General features: G+C 40.3%; 1 protein-coding gene across 3 annotated transcripts in view; it reads right to left on the bottom strand.

The window, feature by feature from the left end:
• dennd2da (DENN/MADD domain containing 2Da) overlaps window positions 1-19,113 on the bottom strand; it is a 42,739-nt gene that overhangs the window by 7,970 nt on the left and 15,656 nt on the right. For all 3 annotated transcript variants that reach the window (XM_069169138.1, XM_069169139.1, XM_069169140.1), the window contains 7 exons: window positions 15,757-15,804; window positions 15,294-15,386; window positions 8,683-8,858; window positions 7,814-7,926; window positions 7,251-7,320; window positions 7,078-7,155; window positions 4,177-4,317 (listed from right to left, as the gene is read on the bottom strand). In XM_069169138.1, the coding sequence (XP_069025239.1) occupies window positions 4,177-4,317; window positions 7,078-7,155; window positions 7,251-7,320; window positions 7,814-7,926; window positions 8,683-8,858; window positions 15,294-15,386; window positions 15,757-15,804 (719 nt within the window). The remainder of the gene's footprint in view (window positions 1-4,176; window positions 4,318-7,077; window positions 7,156-7,250; window positions 7,321-7,813; window positions 7,927-8,682; window positions 8,859-15,293; window positions 15,387-15,756; window positions 15,805-19,113) is intronic.

The following is a 19,113-nucleotide window of genomic DNA, read 5'->3' as shown; positions in this document are numbered from 1 at the left end:
CCCGCTGAGAAACCAACCCTGGTTATTGGAGACTCTATTTTGCACAACGTGAAGTTAGCGAAACCAGACGCCAGAGTCAGATGCCTTCCCGGGGCCAGAGTCAGATGTCTTCCCGGGGCCAGAGCGGGTGACATTGAATCAAACCTGAAACTGCTGGCTAAGGTCAATTGTAAATACAGTCAGATTGTTATTAGCGTCGGCAGTAATGACACCCGGTTACACCAATTGGAGGTCACTAAAGTTGATGTGGAATCGGTGTGCAACTTTGCAAAAACAATGTGGGACTCCGTAGTTTTCTCTGGACCCCTTCCTAACCGGACCATTGATGATATGTTTAGCCGTACGTCTTCACTTCACCGCTGGTTGTCAAGGTGGTGTCCCACTAACAATGTGGGCTTCATTGACAATTGGAATACTTTCTGGAGAAAACCTGGTCGGATCCGGAGAGACGGCATCCATCTTACTTTGGATGGTGCAGCTCTTCTTTCTAGAAATATGGCCATGTCTCTTAACAGCCCTAAAACCTGACATCCAGGGTTGAGGCCAGGACGCAGAGCTGCAGTCTTACACGCTCCTCTGCAGCTTCTTTAGAGCTGTCACTCACCCAAAACATTCAACATCCTATAGAGGTTGTGTCTGTACCCAGACCACCTATATTTAAAAAACTCAAGAAAAGATGTATCAATAAAAATGTAATAAAAATGTATCCTACCAAATTAATGGCTCAAAAAAAATCTGACAATTAAAAGCGGACTATTACATATCAGATCTCTCTCGTCTAAATCTCTGTTAGTAAATGACTTGATAACTGATCATCAGATTGATTTACTCTGTCTCACAGAGACCTGGCTGCAACAGGAAGAATATGTTAGTATTAATGAAGCAACTCCTTCCAGTCATATTAATTATCATATTCCGAGAGATTCAGGCTGAGAAGGAGGAGTGGCAGCAATCTTCCACTCAAGTTTATCAATTAATCCAAGACCGAAATGTAGTTATAAATCATTTGAGAGTCTCTCACACCCAAACTGGAAAGCAGAGAAACCGATTCTATTTGTTGTTATTTATCGCCCACCTGGTCCTTATTCAGAGTTTCGAACTGAATTCTCTGACTTTTTATCTGATTTAGTGCTGAGTTCAGATAAAGTGATGATAGTGGGAGACTTTAACATTCATGTTGACATGGACAACGATAGCCTCAGTTCTACTTTCAGTTCATTATTAGATTCCATTGGTTTTTCTCAGAATGTAAATAAACACCGTCACCGTGGTAACCACACCCTCCATCTGGTTCTGTCATATGGCATTGAAACAGAAAATGTAATTGTATTTTCTCAAAACCCTGTTTTGTCAGACCACTTCTTATTAACATTTGAAGTTACAATAATGGACTACACAGCATGTGGGAATAAATCCCACTACAGTAGATGTCTGTCACATAATGCCATGGCCAAGTTTAAGTAAGCAGTTACATGCTTATCCTCTTCGATGCCGTGTGTTAAAGCAGTGGAAGGCATCTATGTTGATCTTAGTCCTACACAAATGGATCATCTGGTAGAAAACACTGTAGTATCTCTGCTACAACTCTTGATGATGTCGCCCCTCTGAAGAAGAGAGTAATGAACCAGAGGAAGTTGTCTCCGTGGTACAACTCAGACTTACGCTCTGCTAGGCAGGCGACTAGAAAGCTGGAAAGGAAATGGCATTCCACTAATTTGGAAGAATTTCACCTGGAAGGATAGTCTAATATTTTATAAGAAAGCTCTTCGTAAGGCCAGGACTTTATTTTATTCATCATTAATAGAGGAAAACAAGAACAAGTCCAGGTTTCTAACTAACTAACTAACCTAACAGGTTTAAGTAGAATTATTTCTTCATCTGGATCCTCTAGCTGTCTGTTAGATCCCATCCCAACTAAACTTTTTAAGGAAGTCTTCCCTTTAATTAATACTTCCATATTAGATCAGATCAACCTATCTATTGTAACCAGCTATGTACCGCAGGCTTTTAAAGTGGCTGTAATTAAACATTTACTTAAAAAGCCGACTCTTGATCCAGCTGTTTTAGGAAGCTACAGACCAATTTCCAACCTGACATTTATTTCAAAATTCCTGGAAAAAGTTGTTGCAAATCAACTTTTTGATCATTTACAAAGGAATGATCTGTTTGAAGATTTTCAGTCAGGCTTTGGAGTTCATCATAGCACAGAAACAGCTCTGGTGAAAGTTACTAACGACCTTTTAATAGCCTCAGATAATGGACTCGTCTCTGTACTTGTTCTTCTGGACCTCAGTGCTGCTTTTGATACGATTGACCATACGATCTTATTACAGAGATTAGAAGACGTTACGGGGATTAAAGGAACTGCATTAGACTGGTTCAAATCCTACTTATCAGATAGATTCCAGTTTATCCATGTCAACAATGAGTCTTTCAGACAAACAAGAGTTAGTTATGGAATTCCACAAGGCTCAGTGTTAGGCCCAATACTTTTTACTTTGTACATGCTTCCATTAAGACATATCATCAGGAAGGACTGCATAAACTTATATTGTTATGCAGATGACACTCAGCTATATCTTTCTATAAAACCAGATGAAACTAATCAGTTAGTAAAACTTGAAGCCTGTCTAAAAGACAAAGGCCTGGATGAACAAAAACTTCCTGCTTCTAAATTCAGACAAAACGGAAGTTATTTTACTTGGTACTAAACACCTCAGAAAATCTTTCTCTAATCACTTAGTTACTCTAGATGACATTGTCTTGGCCTCCAGCAAAACTGTGAGGAACCTTGGAGTCATCTTTGATGAGGATTTGTCCTTTAGCCACCATATAAAGCAAGTCTCCAGGACTGCCTTCTTTTATTTACGTAATATTAATAAAATCAAGAAAATCCTTCCTCAGCGTAACGCAGAAAACATATTCATGCGTTTGAAACTTCCAGGCTAGATTATTGTAATTCCTTGTTGTTATGATGTCCAAATTACTCATTAAAAACCCTGCAGCTGATCCAAAATGCTGCAGCAAAAGTACTGACGGGATTTAGCAAGAGAGATCATATTTCTCCTGTTTTAGCGTCTCTTCACTGGCTTCCTGTGAAATCAAGAATAGAATTTAAAATTCTCTTGATGATTTACAAAGCTCTACATGACCAGGCTCCATCATATCTTAGAGATCTTATAGAACCATATGATCCTAGCAGAGCACTTCGCTCTCAGTATGCTGGTCTACTTATGGTTCCTAGAGTTCATAGAAGTAGAATGGGAGGCAGAGCCTTCAGTTTTCAGGCTCCTCTCCTGTGAAACCAGCTCCCAGTTTGTGTTCAAGGGGCAGAAACCCTCTCTAGCTTTAAGATTAGACTTAAAACTTTCCTTTTTGATAAAGCCTATAGTTCGGGCTGGCTCAGGTAGACCTGAACCAACCCTTAGTTATGCTGTTATAGGCCAATGCTGCTGGGGGACCTCGTTACACGCTGAGCTTCTTTTCTTTCTTCCTACTCTTTAACTGAGTCATACCTGACCATCTTTTTCTCTCCCAGAGTTTTTGCTTATTATTTGTTGCATCTTCATACAGTTCCCTCTCGCGTAGTTTCTGTTCTTTCTTTTGCAGATATCCATGGAGTTGCATGTCTCTGCCCTGTGATTGTCGGCCCCACCAACAGTTCATGTCTTGTATCTCTATGTTGTCCTTTTCTCTCTCTGTTCTCCTCTCACTCCAACCGGTCAAGGCAGATGGGCAACCACCTCTGAGCCTGGTTCTGTTGATTTCTTCCTGTTTAAAAGGGAGATTTCCTTCCCTCTGCCTGAGGTTTTTCTCCCGTTAAAGGGGAGTTTTTTGTTTTTTTTCCCCCTCCTAGCATGCATTAACCTGTTTCTGTGTAAGAAAGGAGAGGGGGAGGAGGGCTCCCAAAGTTTGCCAATGTATTTAGACCCTCCCCCATAATAAGGAGACCCTCCACAGCAGCAAGAGTGACTCCAAACTGAGTGACACTTGATCACTTAGTGGGATGATGGAGGGGCCAGATTGGAATTGGGAAGCAGCCGAAGAAGAAGCAGAAGAAGATGCGGCAGCGGCAGGAGAAGAACAAACTGAAAAAGCAGGAAGCAGTAGAAAACTCTGTATCATCAAACTTCCAAGTGCCGTGTGTTATGAGCAAGTACAGGGTTTTGCTCTGACCTCAGTGCCCGACTCAGGAATGAAGCTCTTAATCTCCACTGTGTTTCCCGGAGCTGGGAATGGAGACTCTCTAAGCTTCTGCATGAATGGGTATATCATGGCCATGGAAATCTGCCGCCGCTTCTCCACCTCGTCAAATATCTGCACATACAAGGGGAACACACTGATGAAACATATGCATTACAATTCCCATTACTATAAAAAAAAATTCTGCACTTCAAGCTTTCTTTTTTCAATTGTCTCCATCAATAAAGCAACAGACTCGTGTCATACTAACCAATCGGAGCAATTTCAACAAACAGGAAAAAGTGGGAACAGAGTCTCTGTTGCTACACAGATGGAATTAGTGCTTTGGAAAAGTACATCGTCTCCCCAAACCTTTCCCAACCTGGAGAGACTAAGGTGTCACCGTTCATGACTCCCATGTGCCACAACTTTAATGAAAACGGGTGCAAGTTCATTAATCATAAATACATCCAGGCTTGTGGCTATTGTCGAGAAAGGCGCCCAAAAATCAGTGTGCGGACGAACCAGCCCTGTATGAAAAGTCAGAAAAAAATGTAACCAGAATTCTCGATCATCATCCCTGAGCTGGGGAAGGCCGTGAAAAAGGATCCCAACCGTTGTTTGATCAATTATTTGATTACGCGACTGGTTCAAGGGTTTTTGAGAACCTGAGATTGTTGATGCACTACTGGCAAAGACGTCAAAAAAGGATTCATGATGGGTCCATTTGATGATATTCCGGCAAAAACGCCTAATTATTGATTGATTGAGCAAAGTATCGATCGTCTCATTCCTTGGCGTCATTCTCTCTGTATAATGTTTCTGTCAATATGACTTTAAGTTCATTAAAAGCAGGTAAGATGGGCAAGGATAGCTAAAGTACCCATTTAGACACCTTCACACCCTTCGCCATGGCCTGTTTGGGATTTGCCGTTTTTCAGATCAGCTCACCATCAGTCATCGCATCAGCCTAAAAAACATTTGTCACTTTGTCAGAGGCGCTTCGCTGGAATCTCCTAAATAACTGCGAGCTACCTTAAATGCTTCATCCCTTAGATGATTTTCTGCTGGTATCTTGTTTAGCAATGAACGGTTGGCATTTCATTCATTTATTATGACAGGCAAAAAAATCTTCCTGAGTGCTTAAAGCGCCCGGTACACACAGAATTAATTTCAAAATTCGTATTCTTACATTACATGAACAGCTAAAGACATTCCTGTTTACACCAGGCTCGCATCTTTGCAATTGGACTACTAAGTGTGTATTATGCTTTTATCTTGCATTGTGTTTTAATGTTTTATATATGGCTCACTATAGGCCAACTTTTTTTTTTTAACTCTTTTTAATTTTGTAAAGCAGTTTGTGATAAATAAACTTTACTCACTTACTTATACCCATGTGGCCCCGATAGGAAAATAGAGGAATTAAATTACTTTAGTTCCAATTGAAGATAGGAGAAAACATTTAAGTTAATTTTTGTGCATAAAAAAAGATGAAAAAAAAAAAAGGGTTAACTTAGTAAAGTAGTTTATTTAAACTAGTTGAATGTCGCCAGACTAAACGGAATGCTCCTTTACTGATTGTTCTGTGCGTTGATTGGTCAGTAAGGTGGTCAGAGTTCGTAATTGGCTGAGAAGTGGAAGTGAGAGCGGGAGAAAGGAGACGTGTGTAGCTTATTAGCTAACGAGAGGGAACTGTAGTTTGACTGCAATAAACATTTTACGTTATCTCAGTTGATTAAAAGGTGAATCTTCGTGCATGTACGTCTGCCTGACTTCCATCCCGGCTACAGTCTGGTGACCATCTCCTACGTCCGTGAGGACCTTATTGATTTATTTTTAAGATGGACGACCAAACTGGGAATTGCTGTGTTTTTTTTCCCCCAACACCTGATAAGGATGTCTTCAGGTTGGATTCTGAACATCGAGGTGAGCCTGGTGTGTTTTTCTGACTTCAATCAAGAAATTATTCAGGACTGATGCTGAACTGTGACTAGAACTTCTCGTGCCTCTGCTTGTATGAGGAGAGGATTTTTTTTTTCAGCTGCACTGCACCCGAGCAATTTGCAGGCCTACAATGTTTTTTTTTTTTCCTCTCCTTTCTGTTTGGTCTGCGATTCAGTGTGTGTGTGTGTGTGTGTGTGTGTGTGTGTGTGTGTGTGTGTGTGTGTGTGTGTGTGTGTGTTGGGTCCACATAGTAAAAAGAGTTGTGGTGACAGCACTGCATCTGTGGTGGAAATTTTGTGAAATAGACATCGTGTCAAAAACATTTTGATAAGTTTTAAGCTGGAAGTTCATTGAGAGCTGCATATTTAACCTTGCAATGTGTAGTTTATTTGTATGGAGACACTTTATTCTCCAATTTATTTTGGAGGTGTTTATTCTGTGTGTTTAGTCATTCTGTTTGAGTTAAAATTCCAATCTCAAAAGTTTTTGTTAATTTAAAAATATTTTTTTAGTAAACTGTTGTTAATTTTTTGAAGCAGACTTGTCTGGGTTCAGTCATTGAAATTTGAATAAATTTAAATCAAATTTAAATCGAGTGCATTTATTTGCATATCGTTCAAGTCCATAATACAGGTAAAACTTCGTGGTAGCAACCATAAAACGAACGAAACCAATCACCCCATCAGTCAGTTTTAGCAGCTTCAACGCAGTGTAGAGAGGTGGAGTGCTACACAGATAACACTCGTGGAAGGAATGTTGTGTCTTGTGAAGGATTGAGCCAGGTCATAAAGTAAATGGACAGCACCTTTCTCTAGGTTTGAGATGAAACAAGTCTATTCTCATGAAATGTGATGCTGTTGTTGTTTTTTTTTACATGGTGCTATTTCGTCAGCCTTTAGGGAAGTAAAAGCAGCCGATGCTATGTTCGAAGCATTCAGTTGAACTGACCTTGGAGAAGAGGCCAAAACAAGCCAGCGTGCTGATGATACAGTAAGCCTCAGGTGGTCGAGCTCCTTTGCCTCCTGGCTGAAAGATTAGATAGGGGAAAAGAAAAAGATATTTAATGAGCGTCAAAACAATCATTTCTAAGTTATCGCACAGTTTCAAATGTACGCACTGACCAGTAACCTTCTGCAGTATCCATTTCTTCTGCTGCCGTCAATCTCAGTCAGAACAAAGGAGAAGGTCTCACTAGAAAAAGACCAAGAAAACAAAAAACAGGGGATGTGGGCTGATATACAAGAGAGAATCATTAATACTTGGTGAGGCCTGTGCTACAAAGCAGGTTCAACACACCCAGGATATCCAAGCTAAAAGAAGTACAGTTGCAAAATGCAGGAAATGTGCTGGCAAAACAAATCGCAGTTGTCTCTGTTGTGGGAGGATATCAGTAATGAAATGGAATCTATAGCTCATATAAAAAAGAATGCTGGGGAAATTCCCTAAACACTCTGCCTTCTGCAGAGGACTGAGTACCACCGCTCGTTGAGCTCCACGGGATATTATATGGTTGGTGATGTCATTATTCACAGAGAATTAATTGGTCAGCAGGTGGTACATTTAATGTATTCTAATCTGTTAGTTACCAGTGATCTAGCCAAGTTAATAAAGAGCCACCTAACCCACTAATCTGGCTTTGTAGTACAGGCTTCAGGTTAGTGAACAGCTGATTGACATCCTGTACCTGTGGTATTCTGTCAAAGGAGCCCAGTTGATCCCCTCGGGGAAACAAAAGAGAGTGATCGCCTTTAGCGTCTTCTCCTCCTCCTCCTTCTGAAATCTTGCCATTCCATCTCTCTGAGGGGTAACACACGCACGCGCACACACACACACACACACACACACACACACACACACACACACACACACACACACACACACACACACGTACCGCTCTTATTAAAAACATCTATGTTTTCTTAGATACACGCCACATACAAACAGTTCATCATTTTATGTCTCCTGGTTATTTCTATGAGAAAACACCAATGTTGAAACTATGCAGGTGATGTTAGCAGTGATACTCGATGATGTCAGCTGTAGCTGACTATGATTAATTCAGGTTAACAATGTAACTCCTCCTGTGAAACTTTATTTTCCTGTGTATGTTTTGGTTTGTGTGGATGGTTCCTCTACCAACATACCCTCACATCATTGGGTTCATCACAGTATAATAGAAATTATTGCAAATTTTCATATCTCTATCAAGTGCAGGCAGAAAATAAAGAAATACAAAAAAACACATTATAATCAACAGACTCTGTAACACTGCATGGACTACCACTAACTGCAATAACATGAGCATTATCACCAGTTTGTCACCATAAACCTACAAGCTATTGAGTGGAAATAAAAAAATAAAACATCATTGTTAATTGTTGAAGTTTCAACCACAATTTTCAAACACCAAATTCCTTTACCCAGTGCAGCTGAGAGTAATGTAAAATCGACCAAACACAGCTGTAGTTTTCTGAACGACCAGTCCTTAACTGTAACATGTCTTACACAACAACAACAAAGGTTTATACCTTTGGCTTTCACCATCAGACTGACCTTGGGAAACTGGTAAGTGATCTGGGGTTGATAGTTGTTGCTGTCCTTGGTTTTCTTGAGGCTGACCACAACCAGATACTCAAAGAAGTACTGACCACTGGCGTAGCGATGTTGCTTGGTTGTGTCGTTTGTCGCTGCATTGACCAGCGGCTCTGTAGGTTCAAGGTCATTGACTCCTACACAAAAAAACAACAAAAAAAAAAAACACAAAATACATCATGCTTCAGTGTGCAGTTACTACTGTGATCCAGATGGAAAGGTTGATATGCCTCAAGATCAGCACTTGGTTTGAGACTTGTGTTGGCTCACATCACTGAAGAACCACGCATTTCATATTGGCTCCCAGCAGACCTGTTTACAGAAGAAAGTCTAACAGCCAATAAATCTCAGTAGGGGGAAAGGAAAAAACAAACAAACATGAGATCTAAATGAGCTAGCACAGCTTTGAATGGACTAGACTCTTTAAACATCAAAACTATATCTTCCAACACTTCTAATGGTCACTGATAAAACAAGCTGTATCTTGTTTAATCTGTACACAAACAGAAAAGAAGAACCAACAGTTGGAAATTTTAGAAAAAGTTTAACGTCAGATAGTCTAGCTACAATCCCGTTTCCCAAAAAGTTGGGACGCTGTGTAAAATGTAAATAAAACAGAGAATGCAATGATCCTATAGAGGTTGTGTCTGCACCCAGACCACCTATATTTAAAAAAAACCCTCAAAATTGTTATATTATAAAAATTGATCCTACCAAATTAATGGATAAAAAAAAATTGACAATTAAGAGCAGACTATTAAATATCAGATCTCTCTCGTCTAAATCTCTGTTAGAAAATGACTCGATAACTGATCATCAGATTGATTTACTCTGTCTCACAGAGACCTGGCTCCAACAGGAAGAATATGTTAGTATTAATGAAGCAACTCCTCCCAGTCATATTAAATATCATATTCCTAGAGATTCAGGCTGAGGAGGAGGAGTGGCAGCAATCTTTCACTCAAGCTTATCAATTAATCCGAGACCGAAACTTAGTTATAAGTCATTTGAGAGTCTGACTCTTTGTCTCTCACACCCAAACTGGAAAGCAGAGAAACCAATTCTATTTGTTGTTGTTTATCGCCCACCTGGTCCTTATTCAGAGTTTCTAACTGAATTCTCTGACTTTTTATCAGATTTAGTGCTGAGTTCAGATAAAGTGACGATAGTGGGAACTTTAACATTCATGTTGACATGGCCAACGATAGCCTCAGTTCTACTGTTAGCTCATTATTAGATTCCATTGTTTTTTCTCAGAATGTAAATTAACCATGTCACCGTGGTAACCACACCCTCCATCTGGTTCTGTCATATGGCATTGAAACTGAAAATGTAATTGTATTTCCTCAAAACCCTGTTTTGTCGGACCACTTCGTATTAACATTTGAAGTTACAATAATGGACTACACAGCATGTGGGAATAAATCCCACTACAGTAGATGTCTGTCAGATGATGCCATGGCCAAGTTTAAGTAAGCAGTTACATGCTTATTCTCTTCTTATGCCGTGTGTTAAAGCATCTACGTTGATCTTAGTCCCACACAAGTGGATCATCTGGTAGAAAACACTGCAGTATCTCTGCTACAACTCTAGATGATGTCGCCCCTCTGAAGAAGAGAGTAATGAACCAGAGGAAGTTGTCTCCGTGGTACAACTCAGACTTACGCTCTGCTAGGCAGGCGACTAGAAAGCTGGAAAGGAAATGGCATTCCACTAATTTAGAAGAATTTCACCTGGCCTGGAAGGATAGTCTAATATTATGTAAGAAAGCTCTTCGTAAGGCCAGGACTTTATATTATTCATCATTAATAGAGGACAACAAGAACAACCCCAGGTTTCTTTTCAGCACTGTAGCAGGCTGACAAAGCATCACAGCTCTGCCGAGCCCTCTATTCCTTCAGCTCTCAGCAATAATGACTTCATTAACTTCTTTACCAATAAAATTCTCACTATTTGGGAGAGAATCGGGCAGACCCTTCCTGCCACCGTCACTGATGTGATGTTACATTACATTACATTTAATTTATGTTAAGCACAGCAGCCCTGAAAGCAATTGTAGGACCAGATGTATACTTGGAAAATGTCTCTCCTGTTGAGCTCTCTGAGTTAACTAGAATTATTTCTTCATCTGGATATTCTAGCTGTCTGTTAGATCCCATCCCAACTAAACTTTTTAAGGAAGTCTTCCCTTTAATTAATACTTCCATATTAGATCAGATCAACCTATCTATTGTAACCAGCTATGTACCGCAGGCTTTTAAAGTGGCTGTAATTAAACATTTACTTAAAAAGCCGACTCTTGATCCAGCTGTTTTAGGAAGCTACAGACCAATTTCCAACCTGACATTTATTTCAAAATTCCTGGAAAAAGTTGTTGCAAATCAACGTTTTGATCATTTACAAAGGAATGATCTGTTTGAAGATTTTCAGTCAGGCTTTGGAGTTCATCATAGCACAGAAACAGCTCTGGTGAAAGTTACTAACGATCTTTTATTAGCCTCAGATAATGGACTCGTCTCTGTACTTGTTCTGGACCTCAGTGCTGCTTTTGATACGATTGATCATACGATCTTATTACAGAGATTAGAAGACGTTACGGGGATTAAAGGAACTGCATTAGACTGGTTCAAATCCTACTTATCAGATAGATTCCAGTTTGTCCATGTCAACAATGAGTCTTCCAGACAAACAAGAGTTAGTTATGGAATTCCACAAGGCTCAGTGTTAGGCCCAATACTTTTTACTTTGTACATGCTTCCATTAAGAGATGTCATCAGGAAGCACTGCATAAACTTCTATTGTTATGCAGATGACACTCAGCTATATCTTTCTATAAAACCAGATGAAACTAATCAGTTAGTAAAACTTGAAGCCTGTCTGAAAGACATAAAGGCCTGGATGAACAAAAACTTCCTGCTTCTAAATTCAGACAAAACGGAAGTTATTTTACTTGGTCTTAAATACCTCAGAAACTCTTTCTCTAATCACTTAGTTACTCTAGATGACATTGTCTTGGCCTCCAGCAAAACTGTGAGGAACCTTGGAGTCATCTTTGATGAGGATTTGTCCTTCAGCCACCATATAAAGCAGGTCTCCACGACTGCCTTCTTTTATTTACGTAATATTAATAAAATCAGGAAAATCCTTCCTCAGCATGATGCAGAAAAACGTATTCATGCGTTTGTTACTTCTAGGTTAGATTATTGTAATTCCTTGCTGTTAGGATGTCCAAATTACTCATTAAAAACCCTTCAGCTGATCCAAAATGCTGCAGCAAAAGTACTGATGGGATTTAGCAAGAGAGATCATATTTCTCCAGTTTTAGCTTCTCTTCACTGGCTTCCTGTGAAATCAAGAATAGAATTTAAAAAAATTATCTTGGTGACTTACAAAGCCCGACATGACCAGGCTCCATCATATCGTAGAGATCTTATAGAACCATATAATCCTAGCAGAGCACTTCGCTCTCAGTACGCTGGTCTACTTGTGGTTCCTAGAGTTCATAGAAGTAGAATGGGAGGCAGAGCCTTCAGTTTTCAGGCTCCTCTCCTGTGGAACCAGCTCCCAGTTTGTGTTCGAGGGGCAGAAACCCTCTCTAGCTTTAATATTAGACTCAAAACGTTCCTTTTTGATAAAGCATAAAGTTAGGGCTGGCTTAGGTAGACCTGAACCAACCCTTAGTTATGCTGTTATAAGCCGAGACTGCTGGGGGACCTCGTTACACGCTGAGCTTCTTTTCTTTCCTCCTACTCTTTAACTGACTCATACCTCACCATCTTTTTCTCTCCCATAGCTTTTTCTTATTGTCTGTTGTCTCTCCATTCAGTTCCCTCGCTCACATAGTTTCTCTTCTTTCTTTTGCAGATGTCCCGTCATGGAGCTGCATGTCTCTGCCCTGCGCTTGTCGTCTCCACCAACAGTTCTTCTCTTGTATCTCTATACTGTCCTTTTCTCTCTCTGCTCTCCTCTCACCCCAACCGGTCGAGGCAGATGGCCGCCCACCTCTGAGCCTGGTTCTGTCGGAGGCTTCTTCCTGTTCAGAGGGAGTTTTTCCTTCCCTCTGTTGAGGTTTTTCTCCCTTAAAGAGGAGTTTTTCCCTCCTAGCTTATGTGGGAATTATTGAATTGTTGGGTTTCTCTGTTTAATGTTGTAAAGTCTTGCTGTAAGAACTTTAATGTGTTAAGTGCCATGAAATAACCTGTGTTGTGATTTGGCGCTATATAAATAAAACTGAAATGAATTGAATAATTTGCAAATCACATAAACACATATTTAATTGAAAATAGACCAAACACAACATATTAAATGTTAAAGCTGACAAATTGTAGTTTTTTTTATTAAAGATATATGCTCATTTTGAATATGATGCTGTCAACGCATTCCAAAAAAGTTGGAACAGGGGCAACAAAAGACTGGAAACGTCGTGTAACGCAAAAAAATACACCTGGTTGAACATCAAGTGACAATAGGTCAGTAACATGATTGGGTACAAATAGAACATCCCAGAGAGGCAATCTCTCTCTGCAGTGAAGACAGGGAGAGGTCCCCCACTCTGTGAAAGAACGTGTGGTAAAAAAGTGCAACAGTTCAAAAATATTGTTCCTCAATGTAAAATTACAAAGGACTTTTGGGATTTCATCATCTATGGTACATAATAATCATAAAAAGATTCAGAGAATCTGGAGAAATCTCTATATGCATGGGACTAGGCCGAAAACCAATATTAAATGGCTGTGATCATCGGGCCCTCAGGCGACACTGCATTAAAAACAGACACAATTCTTTCCTTTAGGAATGTGAGAGAAGACACGGTCCAGTGTGCTCTCCCCCCTAGTTAAACATTTAACTTGCTGGGAGAGAGTCTTTAGATTGGCAGGATTGAAATCTCCAGCAACAATAAAGACAGCCTTGGGGTATGCATTCTGTTGTTTGTTTATGGCTGTTAGCATGTAGCCAAGTTAGCATCTGGTATATGGCTGTTACTACAACAACAACAACAACAGCAAAAACAGCAACAAGAGAACTCCCGTGGTAGGTTAGAAGAGTCTGCACTTTACTGCTACAAACTCCAGGTCAGGTGAGCCGTGCTTATCGATGATGTCATTGTTTATGCCCCCGTCTCCATTGATTTAGACATACAGGCCACGCCATCGGCTGTTACCGGAGTCCTTGGTCCTGTCGCTTTGGTAGCTTGAGCAGCCTGCTAGCGCAATAGCTGCTTCGGGTACTCCTGAATTAAGCCAAGTTCCTGTGATAATCATCACACGGCTATCCCGAGTGGCTGTCTGGGCGTGCAGTCCAGGCCTGTCACCCCTTTAAAAAAAATTGCCGCATCATGAAACAAAAATTATGGCAAAGGGGACCCTGAACTGTTCTGCCTGGTTCTGTTGGAGGTTTCTTCCTGTTAAGGGGGAATTTTCCCTTCCCTCTGTTGGAGGTTATTCTCCCTTAATTGAATTGAATTGAATGATTGAGCAGCTGAAATCCCACATCATGGTAGTATGGGACAATGTTTCCTTTTTAGAATTCCAGCAATTGGTCTTATAAGTTCCCAAACGTTTGACAGGGTGCTGTTCAAAATTATTTTTTTCTTTTTTTTTTTCTTCATAAAACAAGATATGTTGTAAAGAGAGATGTCTCAGTTTTTAACATTTGATGTCATCTTTGGTCTATTTGCACTTAAATATGGGTTTACGTGATTTAAAAATCATTGCATTCTGTTTTCTCATTTACATTTTACACAGCGTCCCAACTTTTTTTGGAAACCAGTTTGTATCTGCTCAGCATTTCACAGGCATATTTTTTTTGTTTTGGTTTTATGAGCCAACAATAAACAGATTTAGAAATCTGGGACAGCAACAGCTACTACTCATTGAGTGAATGAGCTCTTTCTTTGCAGGTTGAACCCCAGTGTACTATACAGAAGTGCCCAGTCACACTACATAGGGGGGAGCAGTGAAAGGCTCTCAGCTTCAGTTAAATATTGTTTGATGCAGATACAGAGCTGAAATGGCAGTCAGACCTTTTTATGGTATTAACCTGAAAATGCATATCTTGGGTCATTTTTGACTTTGCAGTGGCAGAGTTGTCTCACTGTTCCGATGCCAGAAGCTTGACACTTTGATACAGAATTGAGTCTGTTTACAGAAAGTGTGTCTGTTTGTAATAGTAACAGCTGCGGCTGATTATAAGTTTAGATGGGAGGAGCCTTTTCTTTGATATTGAATGGCTTTGATGACAACAGCTCTGCAGATGAAGATGTATGATACAATAAAACTTCTAATCTACCCCATTTAATATGTTGTCTTTGGTATATTTTCAATGAAATATTGGTTTACATGATTTGCAAATCTGTTTTCATTGACATTTTATGGAAACGGGGTTTTATATTTTATGTAGTCATGTCAGCCATTGCCGTCAGCAGCCGTCTGAAGCTCGACACTGCTTGTGAGGCACGTTCAGAACAATTCGCCATCCTCAATACTCTAGTAGCACAGAACAATGGTTGTGTGACCCGTGATCACAACAGAAACACTTTCTTAAAAAAATTGTTTTCATAAGATAGTACTCACTGTCTCTTTTGCCTTTGCGGAAGGAGGACCACATGGCACTAAACCTCTTGAACGCCCCTTGTCGGCCATCGTCCTCCCCCGATTGGACGGTACCTGCGGGAGTAACAAACACCAGCGGCTGTTGATTCCCGAAAAAGCACACGGCACTTTTTAGCTTCCACACATTTCCACAGCTATTTTAAAGCCCATGCACATCCACCACAATTCTTTGTAATTCTTTGGCTGATTAAAATTCTGCTCGGGTTGGAGTCGAGTGACATTGGCAGGCCCGGAGTTAAGTCACCGACATCCGTATCCGGCATACAGATCAAACATGGAGTGGATAACGCTGCAAAAATTAGTTATGTGGTAACTGTGGTAACATTTTGGTCTGATATTCCTTTAAGGCCAATTATACATAAAACAGCATTATTGGATTATGCAAAGTTATATGGTTAAAAAAAAAAAAATCCTCTTTACTTACTGTGTTTCCCAGCAACATCAGAGATGAGGTTCCCCTTAGGCTGCTCGCCTGGACAACACAGAAAACAGTGGGGTGAATAAGCAGCTCTGTGTCTTCCTCTTTTCCCATACAATCCAAGTTTGTCAAATACTCCCACCTGCATCATTCTTTTCACGTTCCTATTTGCGCCAGCTTGTAATAACTAGTTGCAGTTATACTTTACATTTAGAATTTTAGTAAATGGTAAGAATGCAAGACACTTCATTGTTTCCTGTAGTGTACTGAAATAGGAACACTGCTGCAGCATTTAAAAAAAATAAATTGTAATGCCTCCGTACTAGCAGTGGCCATAGCCGGAGGTGTTATGTTTTTAAGTTGTCCGTCCGTCTGTCCATCTGCCCAATTCTTGTGAGCAAGATATCTCAAGAACACCTTGAGTGAATTTCTTCAAACTTGGTAAAGAGATCAACTTGTTGACAATGATAAACTGATTGGAATGTTGTGGGTCAAAAGGTCGTGGTCACTGTGACCTCAATTTTTTGAGGCAAATAGAATTTGTTGATCAAAGGTCAGAGGTGAAGGTCAATATTATCTCATGGCCATCCTATCTGCCCGTTCAATTATTGTAAACGCATTATCTCAGGAACGCATTGAGGGGTTTTCTTGAAATTAGGCACAAACACTCATACAGACTCAAAGGTGAACTGTTTTTTGGAGGTCAGAGGTCAAAGTCACAGTCACCTCACACTGACTATGTTCATGAGCGTGTTATCTGGGGAACATCGAGAGGGTAGGTCTTCAAATTTGACACAAATGCGCCTCAACAATAAAGTGATTACATTTTGGCGGTCAAAGATCGGAGGTCACGGTCACTGTGCCCTCACATTCACAACATCTTGTGAGACCTTCAGCATTGGCACAAATATTCACTTGGGCTGTGTTTGAACTGTACACATGCTCTCTTGTTGGTCTACTATGTGCGTCAGCCATTTTGTGGTGCTGTTCAAAATCTCAACAGAAAGGCCCACTTCTTCCAAACCGGCTCCTCCACTCTCACACATTAAGTGTTGTTCCAAACCAACTGCCCCGAAGTGGGTTAAAAGACCTCAAACATCGAGTGTGCATCAATGAAGGCTTTCAAAACTCTCTCCCTGTGAAGTGCAGCATCGATGTAGAGACCGCGATGAAACGCCAAACACCTACAAATGTTAGTTCCGTGCGGTTATGTCTAAAGGATAACTGACATGACAGAATTAGAGGTTTGTATTTTAAAAATATACATTCCATCGTACCTCAGAAAACTGTTTTAGTTATTTGACTTGATTGTCTGTGCTGTAAAATTTCAAGAACTTGTGTGGAAAACACAAGGATCTGATGAGATTAATAACAGCAAAAGAACAAATTAAAAAAAAGAGAGAAACGTGGACAAAGTAGCCTCAGCTACATCTTTATTTAATGATGTTTGGTGAGTAAAATATACGGTATTTATTAAATTACGGTATCTTACTAATACTGATCAATATCTTGGGACTCTTCTGGCGTATCTCACCCTGCATCCTCTTGTTTCAGTTGAAGAAAGGAAACTTGTCTGTGTATTTAGACCGTTCCCCCGTGACTCCACACAGAGTCACACTCCATGCCAGAGTAGGAGAGTGTAGGGGGCCGGATTGGAAGTGGGCCTAAATTGTGTTCACTATATGGTGCATTGAAAGAATCCCACAATGCACCATGAAAAGTAGCGTTCAGTTGATGGGTCACTAACCCAAAAAAACGGAAGGTAGACAGAAAAATGTCGATCTGTTTGTTTTAACGCTTTATTAGCCATGTAATTTGTATGCATGTATGAACGAGTGTGTATTACGGCACAAACAGCTAGCGCTTCAGTCGCTAATGTTTGCTAGCCCTGTTTTGCAGTCACCACCCGCAGCAACGCTGCCGCTATAAAACTAGATGGGCTACAGTTCTACTTCAGTTTTGATTCGGAAAGTTACAATAAAGTGTCACATAAACACTAGACAAACATTGAGTGTCGGTTAATGTTAATCTCCTCAGGGACGGACGACAATGTGGCAAAATGGATTCACCTGAGGAGAGACAACTCTGCTTCTCCTGATAAGAAGTATTTGAATGCCTGAGAACAAACTACAGATTGATATCGGGTGACATTTCCTGTTTTACTGTAAAATCAGCTGTTTTCGGTGGAGTATAGTTTACTTATGATCGCAGGCACGAGACAAATCTACAAATGGTGGCGCAAAAATTGAATGTTTAATTTGAGCAGAACTGCGCATCACAATACAGCACACAGTACTTTGTATTAATTCATCTGGGAAAATCTGCTCAGTAATAGGTCATAAATATGTACTTATCAAAAAAAAAGCATGCCCGTTTTGATTTATTATCTCATTATGGTTACCAGCTGAGGTAGATCAGCAACGGCAATGACGTAATTAACAGCACAGAGAAATTGACTGACGTAATGTCTGAAACAGGTTTTTTTTCAGTTGGCCGTAGAGCTCACTATAGAGTGCCCTACATAGAACTCTCCTATACAGGGAGTAGAGAATGAATGTACAATTCAAACACAGCCTACAAATCAGACTTCTCTTTTGATTTAACAGAATATTTTAAGAAAATTAAAATGGCACAGACAGGAATGATGGGATGGGTTGTTGCACAACCTTTAGAGGCTATCACTGCAAACAAGCAATCTTTGGAGCTGTCAATTGGATTTCTGCATCGGTCAACAGATAGTTTGGCCCACTCTTCCTGAGCAAACTGCTTAAGTGATGATTAAGTGTTTCTCAAACATATACTTTACTTGGGCAGACCGCCGAGATCTGTTTGTCGGAAAACTCTGACCAAGCGGAATGGAAAGCTGTCTGACCTCCTGTTGCAGCACACTGCAGCTGGACACACACACACACACACACACACACACTCACACACACACACACACACACACACACAATCTGTTGAAACACCCAGAAAGTCCGCCACATACAGGTGGAGAAGCAAAGTTTCAGACAAGCTCGAAGTTCATGTGTTCCAGTATATAATCAGCCTGCAGCCGTATTGGATCAGTAAGAAATACAAGTCAGAGTAGCAGTCTCATTCAAATCTTAACAATATCCATCTCTGTTCCTCACTTACTGTATATAGAGGAAACTGAAGAAGCAATTTAAATTACCCCCCCCCCCCTCCACACACACACACACACACGTACATACACAAAAATAATCTCAACCTATGGGAAACACTGTGATAGCAAACTGCAGAGTAAACAGGCTGAATGAGTGATCGCAAGGTTCAGCACACGTGATACTAACTAATAGAAAAACACTTGGTTTTAAATATCGCTATAATCTAATTATTTAC

This window comes from Embiotoca jacksoni, unplaced genomic scaffold (assembly GCF_022577435.1).
Source record: "Embiotoca jacksoni isolate LCO1_2020_lvr unplaced genomic scaffold, fEmbJac1.0.p SCAF_43, whole genome shotgun sequence".
In the NCBI taxonomy this organism is placed as follows: domain Eukaryota; kingdom Metazoa; phylum Chordata; class Actinopteri; family Embiotocidae; genus Embiotoca; species Embiotoca jacksoni.
Note: the sequence above shows the minus strand (reverse complement) of the source record. Positions and strands in the feature narration are given on the sequence as shown.